This window comes from Mytilus galloprovincialis, chromosome 5 (genome assembly GCF_965363235.1).
Source record: "Mytilus galloprovincialis chromosome 5, xbMytGall1.hap1.1, whole genome shotgun sequence".
Taxonomy (NCBI): Eukaryota; Metazoa; Mollusca; class Bivalvia; order Mytilida; family Mytilidae; genus Mytilus; species Mytilus galloprovincialis.
The window spans coordinates 53,248,018-53,271,021 of NC_134842.1; the positions used below are offsets into that span (position 1 = coordinate 53,248,018).

General features: G+C 32.1%; 1 protein-coding gene across 1 annotated transcript in view; it reads right to left on the reverse strand.

Annotated features, from left to right (window-relative positions):
* Window positions 1–23,004, reverse strand: part of LOC143076027 (uncharacterized) — a 39,305-nt gene that overhangs the window by 10,690 nt on the left and 5,611 nt on the right. Inside the window, exons 2-11 of the mRNA XM_076251639.1 lie at window positions 20,922–21,055; window positions 19,328–19,464; window positions 17,000–17,159; window positions 16,319–16,422; window positions 15,068–15,185; window positions 12,921–13,111; window positions 11,602–11,693; window positions 10,307–10,391; window positions 4,448–4,514; window positions 3,494–3,603 (exon numbers count right to left, since the gene is read on the reverse strand). Of these exons, the coding sequence (XP_076107754.1) occupies window positions 3,494–3,603; window positions 4,448–4,514; window positions 10,307–10,391; window positions 11,602–11,693; window positions 12,921–13,111; window positions 15,068–15,185; window positions 16,319–16,422; window positions 17,000–17,159; window positions 19,328–19,464; window positions 20,922–21,055 (1,198 nt within the window). The remainder of the gene's footprint in view (window positions 1–3,493; window positions 3,604–4,447; window positions 4,515–10,306; window positions 10,392–11,601; window positions 11,694–12,920; window positions 13,112–15,067; window positions 15,186–16,318; window positions 16,423–16,999; window positions 17,160–19,327; window positions 19,465–20,921; window positions 21,056–23,004) is intronic.

Below are 23,004 nucleotides of genomic sequence, written 5' to 3' on the forward strand. Positions count from 1 at the left end.
CCGTGGGAAAATTCATTCATGATTAAATTTGATGTGGAATGATTGACAGTATTGTGCTTTAGTTTTGAGGCTCTTGATCGATTTACCAGAATAGAAATTTAATCGATTTACATACATGTATAATCAAAACACGATTTAGTCTTCTTTAACTATTTTTTGTTTTATTTTTATCAGTCATTTCCCAGATTCCCATTTAAATAATCTATTTGGAGACCTCCTTTAAACTTCGGAAATAATACAACATCGATTTAAAAAATCATACTGACTGCGCAAGCTTTAGAATGACTAGAAAAACGACGAAAAAGTAAAGACAGCTGATCATGAGTAGTACGACTAGCCTTCAACCCCATTGGGGTATAAATGTGCATTTAGTCAATAAACTATATAAGGTTAAACTTTGATTTTCGTGTATCGATTTGATACAATTTGTAAAATATATTTATAACACCGGCGATTTTCATAAAAAATTTCAGACATGAAAATAGAAAGGCATATTATCTCGAGTGTCAACAATTTTAAATAAAATGAAAACAAGAGGCTCTCAAGAGCCTGAAAGGCTCACCTTAATTCTTTTGGTTAAATCTCTCATCAATGATTATTTTGGCTTTTCAATTTATTTAAATGTTTTTTGGATCGTCCTATTTTCTTCAAAAGCCAAAAAAAATAATCATTTTCTCCTATGTTCTATTTTAGCCATAGGAGCTATGTTTCTTGACATACTAAATACTCTGAAACTCATTTAGCCTAAGTTTGGCTGAAATTGATACAGCAGTTTCAAAGGAGAAGATTTTTTAAAGTAAGTCAACATGATGAACAAATTGTGAAAAAAGTCTTAAAGGGCAATAACTCCTTAAGGGGTCAATTGACAATTTTGGTCAAATTGATTTAATTGAAGATCTTACTTTGCTGAACATTATTGCTGTTTACAGTTTATTTCTATCTATAATTATATTCAAGATAATAAACAAAAACAGCAAAATTTCCTTAAAATTATCAATTCAGGGGCAGAAACCCAACAACAGGTTGTCTGATTCATCTGCAAATTTCAGGGCAGATAGATCTTGACCTGATAAACAATATTACCCAACGTCAGATTTGCTCTAAATGCTTTGGTTTTTGAGTTATAAGCCAAAAACTGCATTTGACCCCTATGTTTTATTTTTAGCAATGGCGACCATGTTTGTTGATAGATCATAACTTCGGATACAATTTACAAACTAGATACCCTAAGGAACATTCAGTTAAAGTTTGGAAGTATTTGGCCCAGTAGTTTCAGAGGAGAAGATTTTTGTAAAAGATTACTAAGATTTATGAAAAATGGTTAAAAATTGACTATAAAGGGCAATAACTCCTAAAGGGGTCAACTGACCATTTCCGTCATGTTGGCTTATTTGTAAATCTTACTTTGCTGAACATTATTGCTGTTTACAGTTTATCTCTATCTATAATAATATTCAAGATAATAACCAAAAACAGCAAAATTTCCTTAAAATTACCAATTCAGGGGCAGCAACCCAACAACGGGTTGTCTGATTCATCTGAAAATTTCAGGGCAGATAGATCTTGACCTGATAAACAATTTTACCCCATGTCAGATTTGCTCTAAATGCTTTGGTTTTTGAGTTATAAGCCAAAAACTGCATTTGACCCCTATGTTCTATTTTTAGCAATGGCGACCATGTTTGTTGATGGATCAAAACTTCAGAGGAGAAGATTCTTGAAATAGTTTACGACAACGACAGACGACGACAGACGATGACAGACGACAACGGACGCCAAGTGATGGCATAAGCTCACTTGTCCCTTCGGGACAGGTGAGCTAAAAATAGGAATCGAAATATGATCTCGGCGTTATAAATATTGTATTAAAGGAAACCAATTGTTTGACTTTCAAAGAGATTAACGGGAAATATGTCAAAATAGAAAGCACGAGTGATCTGTCTGACCAAAATGTTTCACTTGCGAGAAATGATTGACAGGTGTGAATAGATGTAGAGGCTCTGACGGGGAAAGTTGTATCAAAAGGAAAATAACTTAATTCACAATGCCTATACATATTACATAAATACGATATGATGGCCTTATACTTAAAATTGAGTTTCTTATAATAACATATTTATAAAGGAACAGGACCTTAAAAGCGGGAAATAATATAACCATCAACGAAAACTCGTATAATTTACGGGATTGAAGTCTCAACAATTTGATTTAAACTTCTATTGAAAACAGTCTTGGTTGTTATTAGGCTTATTATTTTGAATTAGATGAAATATTTACGGTTTACAAATACAAATACAAAATAGTTTATTGGCACAAAACTATTGAAATAATTGGCAACACAATATATTGTTAAAAATCGTCTTTATTTCATTTTCAAATTATAAAAAAAATAAAATTATGTTTAATTTTAATTTTTATTCTTATATTTAATTTTAATTTTATTTCTTATATTTAATTTTAATTTTATTTTTTGCTCTTTGAATACAAAACAATATTTTACATTTATTTATCCTCCATAAATACTAATATATCTGTACAGGTAAAATTTAATTCTAATCAACCTGGTACAGATTGATTTACGACCTTCCACTTGGATATTGCACAGCAGGTGTTTATTACACTGGGACAACTCTCCGACCAGTCTGACATCTAGACGGATTAAGACATCCATAAAAATAAGTCCCTACCCGTACTGTAGCTTAGATATCTTACTATAAGAGCCTTGCATCTTGTAAAATTTGTAAAATGGATCAAACTTGTTAAAGACATATTGCTGAAATAAACCTAGGATATAAGCCTCATAAAAATTCTGGCAAGAATTGTTTACAAAAGAGTGCTAACAAGACCAGGGAGACAAACACATGCAAGGATGACCTGTATTTCTATGTCTAATGCTTTGCTTATCAAAAAGTCCATGTTTTCATATAGTATGGTTAAACCCCAAAAATAACTTAGATCCTAAAACTGAAACAGCAGCTTATAACAAAATGCACTGTAGAGCATTTATTCTGATTAAGTTCAGTTGAAATCTTTGCAGCAGATTTCAAAGAGTTTTTGATTAGCATAAAGTGTGACAAGGTCAACGAGCTGAGGGAGGAAAAATTTAGAATGCAATCATTAGAAAACTTTGATAGATCCACTTTTTTTGAAACTCAAATTATAGTAAAAAAATTACTTGTTTGAAGTATTTACAATGGTTTAAACAGGTCTCGTTAAAAGGTATCATGCATGGTGCATTGTTTAAAAGAGGGTCCCAGATAGCTTCAACTGGATGAAAAAGTTGTGTAATTTTAGAACTAACCCGTAATAGAATAAATATCCATAAGGTGTATTTCTTAATTAGGACTGAACATTTTGTTTTGACTAGACAGGTATATTTGTATTTATAGGACTGATTAAATTATTATTATCAATTACCAAGGCCTAAAAGTGTCATAGGTTCAGTTTATTAGTTAAGTTTCTGATGTGTTTAGGAATTTTATGATAACAGTACCTCTTATTTGACCTCTGTGACCTTTGACTGTGTGTCGTCTGCTCTAGTGATGTACTTTTTGCTTGTGAACTCTCCTGTTTAACCACTAACGTTTTGGCAGGTGTCTTATCCTGTGATATAAAAATACATATTTTTGGGGTTGTCATTTGTTATTTGTGTTATAATTTAATTTTGATTGTAACGCATCTTCTGATTGGCTGACGTTATTTTGTTATCAGCCCATAGACATAATTTACTCATGTGACTGTGACATCATCAACGTTTTTTCATGGTTTTCTACTGTTTAAAATGGAATTTAGAATTAAATTATAAGAAATGACTGTCATATTTTTTCTGTCTATTTCGAAATAACATAAAAAATGTGGTGCTCACTGTTAAAAATAACCAGCTATGCGCGTTATTCAGTGTGCACCAAATTTTTTATGTTATTTCTTCATAGACAGAAAAAAAAATTCAGCCATTCCTCAAATATAAAATTGGTTAAACCATGATAATTCTACAATGAGATACATTTTTATCCCTTTCTCGCTGATCTGATATGGATATATTTTAGTGAAGATCTAAAGCTGTTGTTTTATTCAATTTATGTACATTGAAATTTTCTAATGGAGAGTGTTGTGGAAACAAATTGTGAACTAAAGTAATTTGTTGGTTTTCTGAGGCAATCATGTTTTTCAGTGCCAGCAATTGTTTAAGCATTGCTTTTAATCTAATTTTTTTTTTATCACTTTGATGCAAACTTTTAAATTTATGCTTTTTGATTACATCCTTTGTCTTCTTTTTTATCAGCCTAGATGTCAAATGGTTGTTTGGGTCATTGGGTTGCTGTCTCACTGACATATACCCCAACATCTCCTTCATTCATAAACTTTGTGTTTATAGTTTGTCGAAACTAGCTTTTAAAAAAACAAATATAAAACATCTGTAGTTATCATTATTTATATTATTGCAAACCTGTTTGTCAAATTTGGTTTCATCTAACACAGTTTCACATTTCTTTTTTCTTACTCTGGTAGGTGACCTGCAAAAAATCAAACATAGTTAATACGACTCCTGTTAAAGCAAAGATAAAACTTTTAAATAAACAACATCTTGCTTTTATAACATTTTTAAATGTTGATATCAAAATGGCAATACTTCATTATGTAAACTATGCAAAACATTTGAAGTCAATCCTCCTGCAGACAATAGAGCTTTTAGTGTGCTGAGGCTGAATAAACCAAAGTTAGCAAACATCAGGAGCCTGCAATTCAGTGGTTGTCGTTTGTTTATGTGTTACATATTTGTTTTTCGTTCATTTTTTTACATAAATAAGTTGCTAAGTTTTCTCGTTTGAATTGTTTTACATTGTCTTATCGGGGCCTTTTATAGTTCACTATGCGGTATGGGCTTTGCTCATTGTTGAAGGCCGTACGGTGACCTATAGTTGTTAATGTCTGTGTCATTTTGGTCTTTTGTGGATAGTTGTCTCATTGGCAATCATACCACATCTTCTTTTTTATATATCAATAAATCAATTAACCAGAGTCAATGAAAACCATGACAGAAGATGCAGAGACAAATAACCTTCATGGAAATGAGAAATTGAAGTGCTGTTACAACTAGTACTACTTACTAAATATACAATTGACTTATCATTTGTGGTACCCTATATACTGACCTAATCACAAATGTTGACATGTAAAGTATTTAAACACTTTAAAGTCATAGACCATGACTGACAGGGTCTTGCTAAATAATCTCCATGGTAAAGAGATGTACCAATGTTCAGACGGGCACAGGACGTTTGCGCTTTTTTACCTGTAGAACAATAGGACATTTGCGCTTCAAATATTATGGACATTTGCGCTTCAAATTTTGATTCACCTGTATTAAATTGACCGGACATTTGCGCTTTTTACTTATTGTCATCTACCTGTAATTTTAATGAGAAGTAATAGTACCTAGATGAATAGCTTAAATTTGTTATTATTAAGACAAATTTTGGAGAATACTTCCATGCCCACTTCAATAAACAGTTAGTTCTACTCACTCATTCTGCTATCTTTTCACAACAGTCGGTGAATAACATTAACATTTGTTATATTAATGAACATGCACCCCAGAATTGAGAAACATGATTATATATTTGAAATAAAGGCGAAATACCAGTAAGAACAGATAACAAGAGCTATTTTTGTTTCAGTACTTGGGCTTCAGATATCAAGCTAAAAACAAAATGTTTTCTTTTACTAGTTTTAGCTGTATGTAAACTTTTAAATATATATATCAATGTGCTATGAAATGTGCTATGTAATGATTTTTAAATTTTGAACTCTGCCATGTCAAACCTGTCAGTCCCAAGCCCAGATAAAATATGATAGTAATAAACTAGAGGCTCTAAAGAGCTTGTGTCGCTCACCTTGGTCTATGTGAATATTAAACAATGGACACAGATGGATTTATGACAAAATTGTGTTTTGGTGATGGTGATGTGTTTGTAGATCTTACTTTACTAAACATTCTTGCTGCTTACAATTATCTCTATCTATAACAGTACTTTCTGTGGAAAATGTTAATGAATTTTAAGAAAATTGTTAAAAATTGACTATGAAGGGCAATAACTCCTTAGGGGGTCAATTGACTATTTTAGTCATACTGACTTATTTTTAGTTCTTACTTTGCTGTACATTATTGCTGTTTACAGTTTATCTCTATCTATAATAATATTCAAGATAATAACAAAACTAGAGGCTCTAAAGAGCCTGTGTCGCTCACCTTGGTCTATGTGAATATTAAACAAAGGACGCAGATGGATTCATGACAAAATTGTGTTTTGGTGATGGTGATGTGTTTGTAAATCTTACTTTACTGAACATTCTTGCTGCTTACATTTATCTCTATCTATAATGAACTTGGCCCAGGAGAAGATTTTTGTAAAAGATAACTAAGATTTACGAAAAATGGTTCAAAATTGACTATAAAGGGCAATAACTCCTAAAGGGGTCAACTGACCATTTCAGTCATGTTGACTTATTTGTAAATCTTACTTTGCTGAACATTATTGCTGTTTACAGTTTATCTCTATCTATAATAATATTCAAGATAATAACCAAAAACAGCAAAATTTCCTTAAAATTACCAATTCAGGGGCAGCAACCCAACAACAGGTCGTACGATTCATCTGAAAATTTCAGGGCAGATAGATCTTGACCTGAGAATCAATTTTACTACATGTCAGATTTGCTCTAAATGCTTTGGTTTTTGAGTTATAAGCCAAAAACTGAATTTTACCCCTATGTTCTATTTTTAGCCATGGCGGCCATCTTGGTTGGTTGACCAGGTCACGCCACACATTTTTTAAACTAGATACCCCAATGATGATTGTGGCCAAGTTTGGTTTAATTTGGCCCAGTGGTTTCAGAGGAGAAGATTTTTGTAAAAGATTACTAAGATTTACGAAAAATGGTTAAAAATTGACTATAAAGGGCAATAACTCCTAAAAGGTCAACTGACAATTTCGGTCATGTTGACTTATTTGTAAATCTTACTTTGCTGAACATTATTGCTGTTTACAGTTTATCTCTATCTATAATAATATTCAAGATAATAACCAAAAACAGCAAAATTTCCTTAAAATTACCAATTCAGGGGCAGCAACCCAACAACGGGTTGTCAGATTCATCTGAAAATTGCAGGGCAGATTGATCTTGACCTGATAAACAATTTTACCCCATATTAGATTTGCTCTAAATGCTTTTATTTTTGAATTATAAGCCAAAAACTGCATTTTACCCCTATGTTCTATTTTTAGCCATGGCAGCCATCTTGGTTGGTTGGCCGGGTCACGCCACACATTTTTTAAACTAGATACCCCAATGATGATTGTGGCCAAGTTTGGTTTAATTTGGCCCATTAGTTTCAGAGGAGAAGATTTTTGTAAAAGTTAACGACGACGGACGACGGACGACGGACGACGGACGCAAAGTGATGGGAAAAGCTCACTTGGCCCTTATGGGCCAGGTGAGCTAAAAACAGCAAAATTTCCTCAAAATTACCAATTCAGGGGCAGCAACCTAACAACCGATTATCCGATTCATCTGAAAATTCCAGGGCAGATAGATCTGACCTGATCAATAAATTTACTTCCTGTCAGATTTGCTCTTAATGCTTTGGTTTTTGAGTTATAAGCCAAAAACTGCATTTTATCCCCATGTTCTATTTTAAGCCATGGCGGCCATCTTGGTTTGTTGGCCGAGTTACCAGACACATTTTTTTAACTAGATACCCCAATGATGATTATGGCTAAGTTTGGTTAAATTTGGCCACGTAGTTTCAGAGGAGAAGATTTTTCTAAAAGATTACTCAGATTTACGAAAAATGGTTAAAAATTTACTATAAAGGGCAATAACTCCTAAAGTGGTCAACTGACCATTTTGGTCGTGATGACTTATTTGTAGATCTTACTTTGCTGAACATTATTGCTGTTTACAGTTTATCTCTATCTATAATAATATTCAAGATAATAACCAAAAACAGCAACATTTCCTTAAAATTACCATTTCAGGGGCAGCAACCCAACAACGGAATGTCCGATTCATCTGAAAATTTCAGGGCAGATAGATCTTGACCTGATGAACAATTTTATCCCATGTCAGATTTGCTCTAAATGCTTTGGTTTTTGAGTTATAAGCCAAAAACTGCATTTTACCCCTATGTTCTATTTTTAGCCATGGCGGCCATCTTGGTTGGTTGGCTGGGTCATGCCACACATTTTTAAAACTAGATACCCAAATGATGATTGTGGCCAAGTTTGGTTTAATTTGGCCCAGTAGTTTCAGAGGAGAAGATTTTTGTAAAAGATTACCAAGATATACGAAAAATGGTTAAAAGTTGACTATAAAAAGCAATAACTCCTAAGGGGGTCAACTGACCATTTCAGTCATGTAGACTTATTTGTTAATCTTACTTTGCTGAACATTATTGCTGTTTAAAGTTTATCTCTATCTATAATAATATTCAAGATAATACCCCAAAACAGCAAAATTTCCTTAAAATTATCAATTCAGGGGCAGCAACCCAACAACAGGTTGTCCGATTCATCTGAAAATTTCAGGGCAGATAGATCTTGACCTGATAAACAATTTTACACCTGTCAGATTTGCTCTAAATGTTTTGGTTTTTGAGTTATAAGCAAAAAACTGCATTTTACCCCTATGTTCTATTTTTAGCTGTGGCGGACATCTTGGTTGGTTGGCCGGGTCACCCCACACATTTTTTAATCTAGATACCCAAATAATGATTGTGGCCAAGTTTGGTTTAATTTGGCCCAGTAGTTTCAGAGGAGAAGATTTTTGTAAAAGATTACTAAGATTTACGAAAAATGGTTAAAAATTGACTATAAAGGGCAATAACTCCTAAAGGGGTCAACTGACCATTTCGGTCATGTTGACTTATTTGTAAATCTTACTTTGCTGAACATTATTGCTGTTTACAGTTTATCTCTATCTATAATAATATTCAAGATAATAACCAAAAACAGCAAAATTGCCTTAAAATTACCAATTCAGGGGCAGCAACCCAACAACTGGTTGTCCGATTCATCTGAAAATTTCAGGGCAGATAGATCTTGACCTGATGAACAATTTTACCCCGTCAGTTTTGCTCTTAATGCTTTGGTTTTTGAGTTATAAGCCAAAAACTGCATTTTACCCCTATGTTCTATTTTTAGCTGTGGTGGCCATCTTGGTTGATTGACTGGGTCATCGGACACATTTTTAAAACTAGATACCCCAATGATGATTGTGGCCAAGTTTGGTTAAATTTGGCCCAGTAGTTTCAGAGGAGAAGATTTTTGTAAAAGTTAACGACGCTGGACGACGACAGACGACGGACGACGGACGACGGACGACGGACGCCAAGTGATGAGAAAAGCTCACTTGGCCCTTTGGGCCAGGTGAGCTAAAAATGGTTAAAAATTTACTATAAAGGGCAATAACTCCTAAAGTGGTCAACTGACCATTTTGGTAATGTTGACTTATTTGTAGATCTTGCTTTGCTGAACATTATTGCTGTTTACAGTTTATCTCTATCTATAATAATATTCAAGATAATAACCAAAAACAGCAAAATTGCCTTAAAATTACCATTTCAGGGGCAGCAACCCAACAACGAAATGTCCGATTCATCTGAAAATTTCAGGGCAGATAGATCTTGACCTGATGAACAATATTACTCTGTCAGATTTGCTCTAAATGCTTTGGTTTTTGAGTTATAAGTCAAAAACTGCATTTTACCCCTATGTTCTATTTTTAGCCATGGCGGCCATCTTGGTTGGTTGGCCGGGTCACCGGACACATTTTTTAAACTAGATACCCCAATGATGATTGTGGACAAGTTTGGTTAAATTTGGCCCATTAGTTTCAGAGGAGAAGATTTTTGTAAAAGTTAACGCAGGACGACGCCGGACGCCGGATGCCAAATGCCAAGTGATGAGAAAAGCTCACTTGGCCCTTTGGGCCAGGTGAGCTAAAAACCAAATATTGCAAAAGCGCAAATGTCTTATGTAAAAAGGGCAAATGTACTTATTTAAAAAGCGCAAATCTCCTTTGATTTGCAGCCCAAGTGTCCAACAATAAAAGCGCAAATGTCCTATGAAAAAGCGCAAACGTCCCGTGCCAGTTCAGACCAAATTTCATTGACTCATCACAAAATCAATAGTGTTAATATTGCCTAACCAGAAGCCACATTTTTGGCAGTTTTGGGGTGTGATTTCAATGCTGGCTTCTAATATGTTCCAAAAGAAATTTCCTTTGATATGACCTTTAATCTTACCTGTCAGGTGAAACTTCTGTGTTACCAACCAAAACATCTGTATTAGAAACGGACTGAGAGGGAACATGACGCAAAACTGGATCATCTGTGAATACAGGAAAACAATTCAATCTATTATCTAATAAAAAAAATAAAATATATTGCTTTTTTTAGAATTGTTGAAAGGAACTGAATACTATATCTAAAAGGATCTTTGGAACGCAGATGCATATATATATTTCAAGTGTTTTTTTCTCTAGTTTTAACATATTTAGCTAAATTTGAATTTTTTATAAGTCTATTTCACGATATTGTTATGATATTGTAATTATTGTATTTACTTATGTTGGCCTAATTTGTGTTGTATGGCCTGATAGTTGTTTACAGAATAATCTTAGAACTGTGCAGTTTAGAAATCACTGGAACAATTACAGAATGATTGGAATTTTTCAGAATGATCCTAATAAAAGATGCGTTATATAAACTTCTACATTTTACTAGAAACTTCTGTTGTAACTTTCTAGGATGTTCCATTATAGACTGTTCTAGAATCTTCCATGACAACTATATATATACAGACACTAAAGTTAGACTCACACTTGGACTTAGACATCGATAGACATTAATATTCATAGCATTTGGATTGACACTTTTATTCTACAAACAACATCATACTGGATTGTGACCTTAGTAGTGAACGTAATATTCAGATTGGATTCCGAAAGATATCCGGATACAGATAAAGATAAAAGATTGGACTCATATTTTGACAGTTAAGTTGACAGTAATATTTGTGTATTACTTCTTGTAAACTTTTGTATAATAAATCTTGTTAATTTTTATACTTGATTTGTGTCTTTTGTTGGCTACAATTTAAAGGCGATTTCTGGCCGTAACAATATCCAACTACTATGGTAGAAAACATGTATTGTTTTTCTTTTTTTATATAATTTATAATTAAGTGTTTGGTGAAGATAAAACAATAAATGAATTATTGGTGTGTGTTTGTGATGGAAAAAAAAACAAATTCCTATTGGAACCAAGACAATAATATCCATATTTAAAATACCTTAATGTTAGCAAATGCATACTGTTACTTTTGACAGTCCACTTCAATAAAATGAATAATAATCAAAGTGAAATTTTCACTAATTCCATGATTAAAATAAAATCTTGCTTATATGAACTGTCCATTTGAATTTTGTGAAAATAAAACCACTTTACTCTATAACATAGATTCTAGATTCTCATACATGAATGAACAAAGGGAGACCATTCCACAGATTTTTTTAGTTTGAAAAGTCTTTAATACTTACCACTATCTTTATTAGGATTACAGTGTTTCTCTGTAGAACAATAAAGTACAGCAAATCCTATTTCAGCATCTTGTATCATGTGCTTCTTATGCCTAAAAGATAAGATAGAAAGTCAAATGAAGCTGAGTTGTCAGTTAATTAGCGTTTAATGCCTTGCTGTCTGCAATGGACTCTCACTAGTGTACTTTAATGTCTATTTGTACATTTTCTCCTTAATCTTACTGCTTAATACTTTTAAGATCATGGACAGGACTTGATAATAGAAAATATAGGGCAATTATGTCATGTATCAGGACTTGATAATAGAAAATATAGGGCAATAATGTCATGTGTCAGGACTTGATAATAGAAAATATAGGGCAATAATGTCATGTGTTAGGATTTGATAATAGAAAATATAGGGCAATAATGTCATGTGTCAGTGCAGCAACATCAGATGCTCAAAACCACCACTTTAATTTATCAATGAAATACACTTGATTTCATTCACGCTACCAAGCAACTATCCAAATGTTTTGTAAGCATAAAAGTATTTTTACCTACTTTTTTATTCTACTTGATATTTTAAACCAAAAAACATACAGTTAAAACTTATTACTGATAAAAAGAAATAATGACTCTATTTTTTTAACAGTGGGCTAACTTGATATTCTTGCTGATAAAGTCAGTATCAATAACAAAAATGCCATTATCCTATATGTATCTGGTAGACTTCTACAGATATGAGAATATGCAACTCTATTCTCAAATATTTAGGTTTGATAACGATTTGTTCATAGGTTCTTCACATTTTTTGGTGAAAAGAGCTGCTTTTACTTCCCTTGCAATAAGCTTCTTTTGATTGTTTTCAATAAACATGAAATCATTTTTATAATGGCACTTATGAAGTCAGAAAAATTTGACAATGACAGACAAAGCATTGTCAGGGGATCCGATCCACCTGAGAAAACAGAATCTTTATGTAATTTTGGCTATTAACCACATGCATGGTATTGCACACTTTCTTTGAGCTACTTCTTATTCTTCATTTTTTCGTTTGGTATCTTTTTACTTCCTGAGAAAAACCTGAACAAGCAAAACTGTTGTAAATTTTTTAGAAGCGAGTCACAACTGGGTTAATCCTGATAATGCAGTATAAAACAGTGAATTACTTCTACCAAACTTTTTGTATGTGCCATACTAAACTATACTTGATTCCACAAGAAATTGTATACATTGAGTAGAATGAGGTTTATTCTTTTCTCTAAAGGAAAGCTTGTGCACAAAGGGCTTATATGTTGTTATGTATTCATGAAAGCTTACATGAAAAGGCCACTTACTTCCGAAGGAAAGCTTGTACATGTAGTACCCAGTTGTTACTATCTTGTGACATCATCTGTGTACATTGGTTAGGTTCACATTGCATTACAACTGATCCTTTCTCCACCAACATAGTATCTTTCTGCCATTTCTCCTCTAATAACACAGGAAGTCCCCCACCTAATTCTACTGCCAGGTTCATCTTCTTAAACTAAGAAAAACAAAGTGAATAAATATAAGCAGAAGGGGTATAAGTGCCAATGAGACCATTCTCCATCAAATCACAATTTATAAAAGTAACCTGGTCAAAGTTGATACTCACTCACGGGTCTTAGTAGTCTTTACTAGTTTAAAACCATTTAAACGGGAAAATACATGATGTATATGTACATTGTATGCCTCAGGGCAATACTTGCAACTGGTGTGGACAATAAACTTACTATTCCACTCATACCCAGTCAATACGTATAAAAAAAAATGCCATTTTATTTTATTTTTTTCCTTTCAGGAATTACTTTCTTTTTTCAAATAAATGTCCACTTATGATGAACTTCACAAATCCATTTATAGATGTAAATAAAGCCTTCAAAGCCATATATCTTGTAGTTAAGTTATAGTTCCAAAGGTAACTGAATCAAAACAATAATAATTCTTTCCCCATCATCAATGATGCTGAAAGAATTATAAACAAGAGGCTCTCAAGAGCCTGAATCGCTCACCTGGTAAACAATGCCTTATTGAACATATTGAACAATGTCAGGCAAACATGTACAGCTAACAATTCTATGCATACAAGAAGAGCGGCAGGACGTTATTTTTATTACATTATAGTTACAATAAAAGAATTTTAACAATAAAATTGTTATTGTTACATTATTAAATTGTTATTCTTTCGAATTTCTTCATTCATGATTTGGATTTATTCCACTGCTGAGAAGGGGCAAGGGGCTCCAATAACAGCAAAACAGTTAAATGATTTCATTAATAACAGTTAGGCATGCACCATTTAACTTGTAGGGGGACATGGTTTTTTTTCTGGTCAGAATATTTTCTATTTTTTGGAAGTAGCACAACAAATTATTTTTTTTGCAAATTGCAAATTGAAAATTTCAGGACAGGTAGACCTTGACCTAATAAATATTTTAACTTCTAGTCTTATTTGCTCTAAATGCTGGAGTTTTTTAGATATAAGCCAAAAACTGCATTTTACCCTGTGTTCTATTTTTAGCCATAACGGCCATGTTTTTAGACAAAATAGAAAATAAAACAAAAACTTTATTTTATACACCCTACTGATCATTCAGTTGAAGTTTGGTTGAATTTGGTTGAGTAGTTTTAGAGGAGAAGATTTTTTAAAGTTAGCAAATATGATGAACAAATTGTAAAAAAATTGTCATTAAAGGACAATAACCCGTTAAGGGGTCAATTGACAATTTTGGTCATATTTAACTTATTTTTAGATCTTACTTTGCTGATCATTTTTGCTGTTTACAGTTTATCTTTATCTATAATGATATTCAAGATAATGACCAAAAACTGCAAAATTTCCTTAAAATTACCAATTAAGTGGCAGCAACCCAACAATGGTTTGTTTGATTCGTCTGAAAATTTCAGGGCTGATAGATCTTGACCTAATGAACATTTTTACCCCATGTCAGATTTGCTCTAAATGCTTCTGTTTTTGAGATATAAGCCAAAAACTGCATTTGACCCCTATGTTCTATTTTAAGTAACGGCGGCCATGTTTTTTGACGGATCAAGAATCTGAGCACACACTTTGTGCAGGATAATCTAAGGAACAATCATTTTAAGTTTCATTCAAATCCATTCAGTAGTTTCAGAGGAGAAGATTGTTAACGACGACAGACAACGACGACGACGACGACGGACGCCAAGTGATGAGAAAAGCTCACATGGCCTTTTAGGCCAGGTGAGCTAAAAAAATGCTGTTAAATTGTAAAACCACAAATTATATTGCCTTTATGGTCCTGACCACTTGCTTATGTTCAAAGCAAAAAGAATCTTGATAGTAAACAGTCGGAATTGATAAATAAGTTCCATTAAACTAAGCAATCTCCAAGAATGTTACTTTTACAGGAATGTTAAAAACTGAAAATATGAACTTTTAATTTTTTACCTGAAATTTATATCCTTAAGCTTGAATTACCTGTTTTTCATTTAGAAATATAAACTTCATTCCTTGGAAAATATTCCTCCTCTTAGGTACCACTTTAAATGATACTTCATGAGTTTCAACTTGTGTTTCTGTAATAACTGGTAAGAACCTGTAACAAACAAGAATGTGTCCATAATACATGGATGCCCCATCCACTATGTCCACACTATCATTTTCTATGTTCAATGGGGCATAAAAATAGCACAAATACAACTATGTCAGCTTAATTCAATTTAATTGTCAATGTTTCTTTTTATTCGGCCATTTAATATTCTGCTCACAAATGTTTTATACTTTAAACTTTCAAAGCTTTTGGTATCAAGTTCTATTCAAAAAGGTTTTTGAAAATGAGTTAAGAATAAATTATACAAATACTATCATATATTTTTTCAGAGGGCTAGAGATTTACATATTGAAACAGATGCTGCATATCCATTTCTATTTTATAAAACTGCACTCTTTCTATTTGTGCAGTCAAAATGTGTTGACTGTATATTTCTATGTTATATATAGTCACTGACCAGATAACACTTTTCCTCATGAATATTTTTTAAAATAGTAGAGCCAAAACTATAGTTAGCAATTCATGATGACCTTTTAAACCTATACTTGTTTCCAATGTATACAATGAAGCATGGAACGACTCCTACTTATTTCTTTTACAGTTGTTGGAAAAAATATTTCACTTGTTCATATTTTTTGCTCAAACCCTATAACTCATTATGTTTAATGCTTATTGTTGATATCTAATCCATGCTCAAATGAATTCTTTCACCATCGAGTGGTTGGAACAGGTAATGACTAAATGTACATTTCATCATCGTGTATATTTCTTTGCCAGATAAGAGGCTGTTTTGAATGGGGGATTTTTCCAAATATTTAAATCAAATAAATAACAATAACACAATAAACACCAATTGAAAAAGTTTTTCTCTAGATTGCAGTATAATGACAATAATAGTGTATTTGGCAGAGCCTCACATTTCCCCGTTTCTAAGCCTCATTCTTATATCGTTGATATATATCAAGTCAATACACTATTAGTGTCTATTTAAACATTCTAGTTATATATATATTTTATGGTTTGAATTAACTCCTTTGTTTTAAATATCATCCTTGTTTGAAAGTTCTTGTGGTGTTTGCTTGCATTGCACTACCCCCCTCAAGCTTCTTCTTTTTTTCACAGGGGGGGTATCAACTTTCTATAGCTCCTCCTACTTATAGTTTCTGTGAACAACTTACTGATCAGGATCAGGTTTTCCACTTTCCCCTCTCAGGAATTGTATGTATTTTTCAAGGTAATCAGGTGTAACAATATTCTTCAAGGACAGCAGAGCACACACAACCTAAAATACACATGTACGCATATAAAACACATGTACAGATATAAAAGAAATATATTTTCCTAGCAAATCAATTAAGTTTTAAAATATCTATTTTTGGAAGTCAAAATATGTTTTTTCCATTTTTTCTACAATAGAACAAAACCTTTCGTTTCAAAAACTTACCAAAGAAAATAAATTTCTGCATTTATGTTAAATAATTATATATAACTCTACACAGCTTTTAAAAAATGATCCCTGGAGACTTGTAAATATTCATTGACACAATGATATAAAATAAACTTCAATGGGATAGTGTATTTTGCAGTTTGTATACTGTAAACCATTTTATTTTAGCGGATACTTTATTTCACATTCAGCTTTTTCTCGCCCAATTCACAGTGATTTAATTTCGCAATTTTCAAATATACTTGATCAAAAAGACAAGGGAGAGCCAAGTTTTTAATGTTCCTTAGATTAATATTCGCGTCATTTTTCTTCTTGAGAATGTCGCGAAAAAAAAATCGCTCGTGAAAAGATAGTTGGTTAACAGTATACAATGGTATACATGATATCGTTCTATTATTATTGTTCCCCATACCTTAATAGTAACACTGACATTATTCATGACAAGCAGTGTGCACTCTTTCTTCCAGTCGTTGACCATATGTCCACCAAGTATACAGATCCACTCCCTCACCTTCTTCTTTGAGGCTGGTTCTAAACATGACGATGAGATGATGAACGGCTCATTTACCAGTCTGAAATGTTCAAAATTACCATAGAAGCTTAAATTTTTTTAACCTTTTTTGGTTAGGATGTATGGAGTATATGATCTTTTTAGGATACATTCACAACTTATCTGCTTCCAGATAATACTGTATAGCAGGGTTTTTTCACAGGTGTAAAATTTTTATTGAATAAGGCATACCAAATTTAGGCGGTTATTATTTAAGCGGATTCAAAACTTTTATCAATACCTTTGAATGTGTACCCTTTTAAATTGGCGGTTTTTTGTTTGTTCTATCCCCAAAAATAAGCGAAAATTTACACCCAGGGAAATCCGCAATACGATATTGGGTAATGGGTGAAACACAATTATGCATCCTAATTAAAACAAAGTAAGTATGATTCTCGGGAAATATCTTATTTTGGTATGGCCTTTAATTCATTGGTCTTTCAATGGAGATTTTGAGATGTCCTTTTGATATCAAATAAAGATTATAAATTGAGCACTTAGCAATAGCTGTATGATAAAAACTGTTAAATTTGACACCAAAATGATCATAGGTCGTTATATTTCAAGTCTGATAAACATATTCCTATATATTGGCTCAAAATTTTTTGTGTTTAAACAGGAATTTTTACATATATGTCAGACTGACACTTGAACCATGTGGACTACATTCTACTTTTTTGTTGCAACTCGCCTAAAAAGTTAACAGTCAGAAGATTGATGCACAGTGATGACAAAAGCTTGTCAGGTTTCACAATGCAAGAAAAACCTTAAATAATTTTAATTGTTTTGCCTTTAGTAGTGTGTCCTTTGATTGTTTGTGTAGTTGTCATGTTGTTTCATTGACCATGTTGACATACATGTGTCTTTCTTTGTTGTGATGTTACACTATTGTTTCAGATAAGGGTGAAGATTGGTACCTATTAAAACATTTAAACCCACTGCATTTGTTTGCACCTGTCCTAAGTCAGAAACCTGATGTTCAGTAGTTGTCGTTTGTTGATGTGGTTCATAAATGTATCTCATTTCTCATTTTTAAAATAGATTAGACCATTGGTTTTCTTGTTTGAATGGTTTTACACTAGTCATTGTTGGGGCCCTTTATAGTTTGCTGTTCGGTGTGAGCAAAAGTTACTTGCTGAAGACCGTATTTTGACCTGTAATGGTTTAGTTATACAAATTGGGACTTGGATGGAGAGTTGTCTCATAGGCACTCATACCACATCTTCTTATACCTATATACACCCCACCTTTCCTGATATTCATTCTTAATATATACAGTCAGGGGTGGTACTTAAACAAGTGATTTCAAAATCACTTTTTGGCTGTACAATATTTTAAATTTTCACACAGACTTTTCAAATTCACTGAAACAAGTAATTTGAGAAGTTAAAATTTAATCACTTCAATAAGTGTTTATGTTATTTTTGGGATATTTTTCCAACAAGCTTGATTTTTTTATTGGTAAAAAGACCAGAATTCCAGAGAAAAAACAACTATGTACATACAGAAATTGTCAGTTGCTTGATAAGCCTGCCAGTTTTTACAGTTTATTTGATTATGCAAAAACTGGAATAATTTGTAGATCAGGACATAACCTTAAAATAAATCATTCTAATTCTAAAGAAAACCAATAAGGTCACCTAATACTGTTGACCTTTGTCTGATAGTACGAGTAGTTAATGAATATTTGATTACAGAACAATTCCCAAGGGTACTTTTAAAAGCTTTAGCGCACTAACTTACTGCCCAAGCGTACTGGTGAAATTGATATCCATAGATAAAGGGATACTTTGTCATATCGGGGTCTTTTATAGCTGACTATGCGGTATGGGCTTTGCTCATTGTTGAAGGCCGTACAGTGACCTATAGTTGTTAATGTCTGTGTCATTTTGGTTTCTTGTGGATAGTTGTCTCATTGGCAATCATACCACATCTTCTTTTTTATAATTGATTTATGTAGGAAAATTATAGAAAAGTTTGTGAAAATATGGAAAATCAATGAAATTAGCATTTGAAGATCAAAGAAAACACCAAAATCACTTAAATAGGTGATAACTGAATATAAAAATTCATATGAAATAGGTGATAATGAAATCACTTGTTTAAGTTGCACCCCTGACTGATATATATCTTAAATGCTGGATATATATATTGAGATGAAAACTATCATTTTTTCACCGATTAACTTACGTGAAGGTAGAACTATTTCCAAATGTAACCAAATCACCATCCTTTAATTCTGTATTCTTTATTTTATCTCCATTTACTGAAGTACCAAACTTTGATAAGTCTGTCAAACTGACTGTTGGTAATTTTTCTGGGTTTGCCTGTAAAATAGAGGTTAAGAATTGAAACCAAAGTTCCAATATTAAATAAAACATGTAAAACTAATAAAATTTCAATTGAGAAAAACTAATTCATTCAAATGATAAGTATACATACACTGTTTATGAAGTCTGAATAGTTGTTGCAATGTTTGAAGATGGTATAAATTGGCAATTATACTTCTGTTAGTAATCATCAATGTACTTTTCCCCCCAAATGGTTAACTGTATGACCATTCAAGGATTTGAATTATTTCTAAGTGACATTTTTTTTTCATTGTCTTTGATGATAGCAATGTTGCTGATTGGAAACAATATCAATTATATTTGTTATCAAACTTTCTAATATGACAATTGTGTTCTGATTCAATTTTGTCAAGTTATATAAGAAAAGACTATTTCTGGAAAAAGTAAGGTTAAAAGTCAACACTAGAAATATGGACAACAAATGCCAACTAATGAAAATATATTTGTCTCAATTCTGACTGTGGTCTCAAAATGGAAGCTCTTTATGTACATGGCATCTTCATTTCTATGCTTAAAAAAAAATATCCTGAAAAAAGCTGAAAATATATATATATCATAGGTTTGAACGTAGTTTTCAATTTAGACTAGTTTATATTTTTTGGTTTGGGCTTGTATATTAATTTCCCCCCGGTTTATATGATCCGTTCATCCTATTTTGACTCTTTAAAATTGAAGAGTCTATCCTAAATTGGGGTAAATTATATGGCCTTCCAAATACCTTTCGATCCCTAACATCACTGAAGAGACATTTATTGTTAAAATTCAGATATGGTGACCGTGTACAAATTTTTGCACCTCATGTTTGTGGTATAACATCTTTGCTGCAAGTTTATAGTTTTCTGTTTAGTATTAAATTAATATTAAGATCTATTTTGTTACATCTTGTGATCAATTTATTTGGCAATCGCCAATGGCAGTCAGCAGGGTTTAAGAACATCAGTTGTTAGTCCTGTTAGTCAAATTCGTTTTGTTAAAATATACTTTTTCACTTTTTTGTTTTTTTTGAAAATGTTGTTGTTTGTGCTGTATTTAGACCCTTCTACAACGAGATTTGTTTAACATGCACACATATAAAAATTGCGGTTTTTATCCAATGCAATCATTATGTTTGAAAGTAGTTTTCAATTTAGACTTGTGTATATATAGATATAGGAAGATGTGGTATGAGTGCCAATGAGACAACTCTCCATCCAAATAACAATTTGTAAAAGTAAACCATTATAGGTCAAGGTACTGCCTTCAACATATATATATATATATATACATGTACCAGTATATCAATCAGGATAGATACTTTCAAATTTTGAATACTACTTTCATGTGACTTTTAAAAATAAAAAGTTCTAGTTCTTACCATAGGAATACCATCAACTTACAAAATCTGTTTTCTTGTCACTTGTGTACAAGTCTATATTTGAATACCATCAACTTACAATATCTGTTTCCTTGTGTACAAGTTCTATTTGTGCATGGTTCCTACTGACAGCAGCATCTCCAGCGATAAGTATGTCACAATTCTTTCTACCAATCAGGTATGTATGCTTTGTTAGGAGGGTGTATTTCACATCTGGAAAAAGATTAAAAGTAAAAGTTATTTGCTCTTCTTATCCAAATACGCATGAAGTAAATATTTTTGAAAATGTACTTAATATATGTACTACTGTACAGACACTGATTGCTATTTTTTTTATTTTTTATTTAATTACAATAACCAATAACTGATCTCACGTTTTTTGTAAATAATTCAACAACTGCAAAAATATAAATCCACACATAGTTTTCTGAATACCGTCTTTTGGTGCATGTATAAAATGCAGTCATGCATAGTACATACCCCTGCTTTGGACCTTGAAATTTGAGGAGAAGAGTTGTTGAATTATTTCATTATGTACACCAATAAAAGCTGACCGCCAGGAAATAACCTAAATGTGGTGCTTGAAAGAGGGGTTAAAACACCAAAACTCAGAAATCAACCAATCCTGATAATGAAGTTTCCATCATTGTCCATACGGCAAGTTCATTTTTGTTGTTGTTGCTATTTTGGTAATGGTTTAGTAATTAAACACATGCGCTCACCAGTTTTAAAAAAGTTTTGTGTTGAATAAGTTTGATAATCATGCTTTAGTTAGTGTATTGCTGTAAAGACTGAATAAAATAAGTGGTTTTTTTTTTATTGTTTTAAAAAAGTGACATTTGACTAAAACCGATACCAGGCATGACAGGTTTTCTTTTGTAAATTTGAGAAAATAATTATGTTCCATGTTTTCATTTGAAATCTTCATTTCAATTATTCAAATCAAGATTATTATACTACTTGTTTTTTACTTTACACCAACACATAACAATAAAATCAAACTACTTTGTAAATACATGTACAGTCGATTCCACTTAATTGCATACCGCTTAATAGCATAATTCGGTTAATTGCATAGTTTTCTCCTGCACAAAACCATTTCCCATTCATCTAATGTTAAATTGTCCGGTTATATGCATAGCTCTACAAGTGGCCTTTCGGTTTATTGCATAGAAAATTATTGCCGTCTAGATATGCTTAGTTAAAACTGGCGAGATTTTTGACCGGAAACGGTCATTTGGTAAGTATATTTTTCTTGAATGCATCCTTATTTTCGTTATTATTTCATATTTACTTTTGTGTTATTGAAATAAAGTTTTAAAACAGTTTCTTTTGTGTTTATATTATAGAATTTGATTTAAAAATAAACCTCGATGTCTACACAGGTAAGTTTCCCATGTTCTATTTTAAGCCTCGAGGTCATAAAAATGTCAAACAGATAATTGTAAAAACACTGACCATTCTACTTCAAAGGGTGTTAATAATTGATTGGATTTAAACAATTGTCCATAGATTACATTTGGGGTTAATTTTTAAAACAAAAACTCCTGCTAATTATCGATCATAACCAATGTGAACTCTATTGGGCTTGGGGTGATCTGTATTAATGTTAATATTATAGGGCATTTACATATGGTTAAAGAATTTTATACATCAATCATTTGTTTTTAATATTTTATGAAAAGAGCATTTGACTTTTAATTATTATATTTTCTCACTTTCAACACTTGTGTCCAGCAATTAACCTGTACAGGGCCCCACCATTACTGCTTTGCATATACGAAACTAACAAGCTGTTACTTCAGTATCCAACTGGATATCAAAAGCAATTCATTACACATCTATTGTTAAAATAATTATAAACTGTGAATTATTGTTTAAAAGTTTATTTTAATCAAAGCCTAACAATGTACATTGTACATATGGGTCATAGAAACAAATCTATTTTTAGAACAGTTTATTTTCGTATCCCGGGTAAAGGAAAGTCTGGATGCAAATAAACTAAAACTAAATGTGTTTATAATCTTTATTTAAAGAAACAAAATAAAATAACACATATGACACTAGAGTAGACATAAAGTTTTTATTAGAATAAATCAACATTCAGTATATTGTATGTGGATTACAGACGTTTATCTTTCTTCAGGGATTTCTTTTACCTG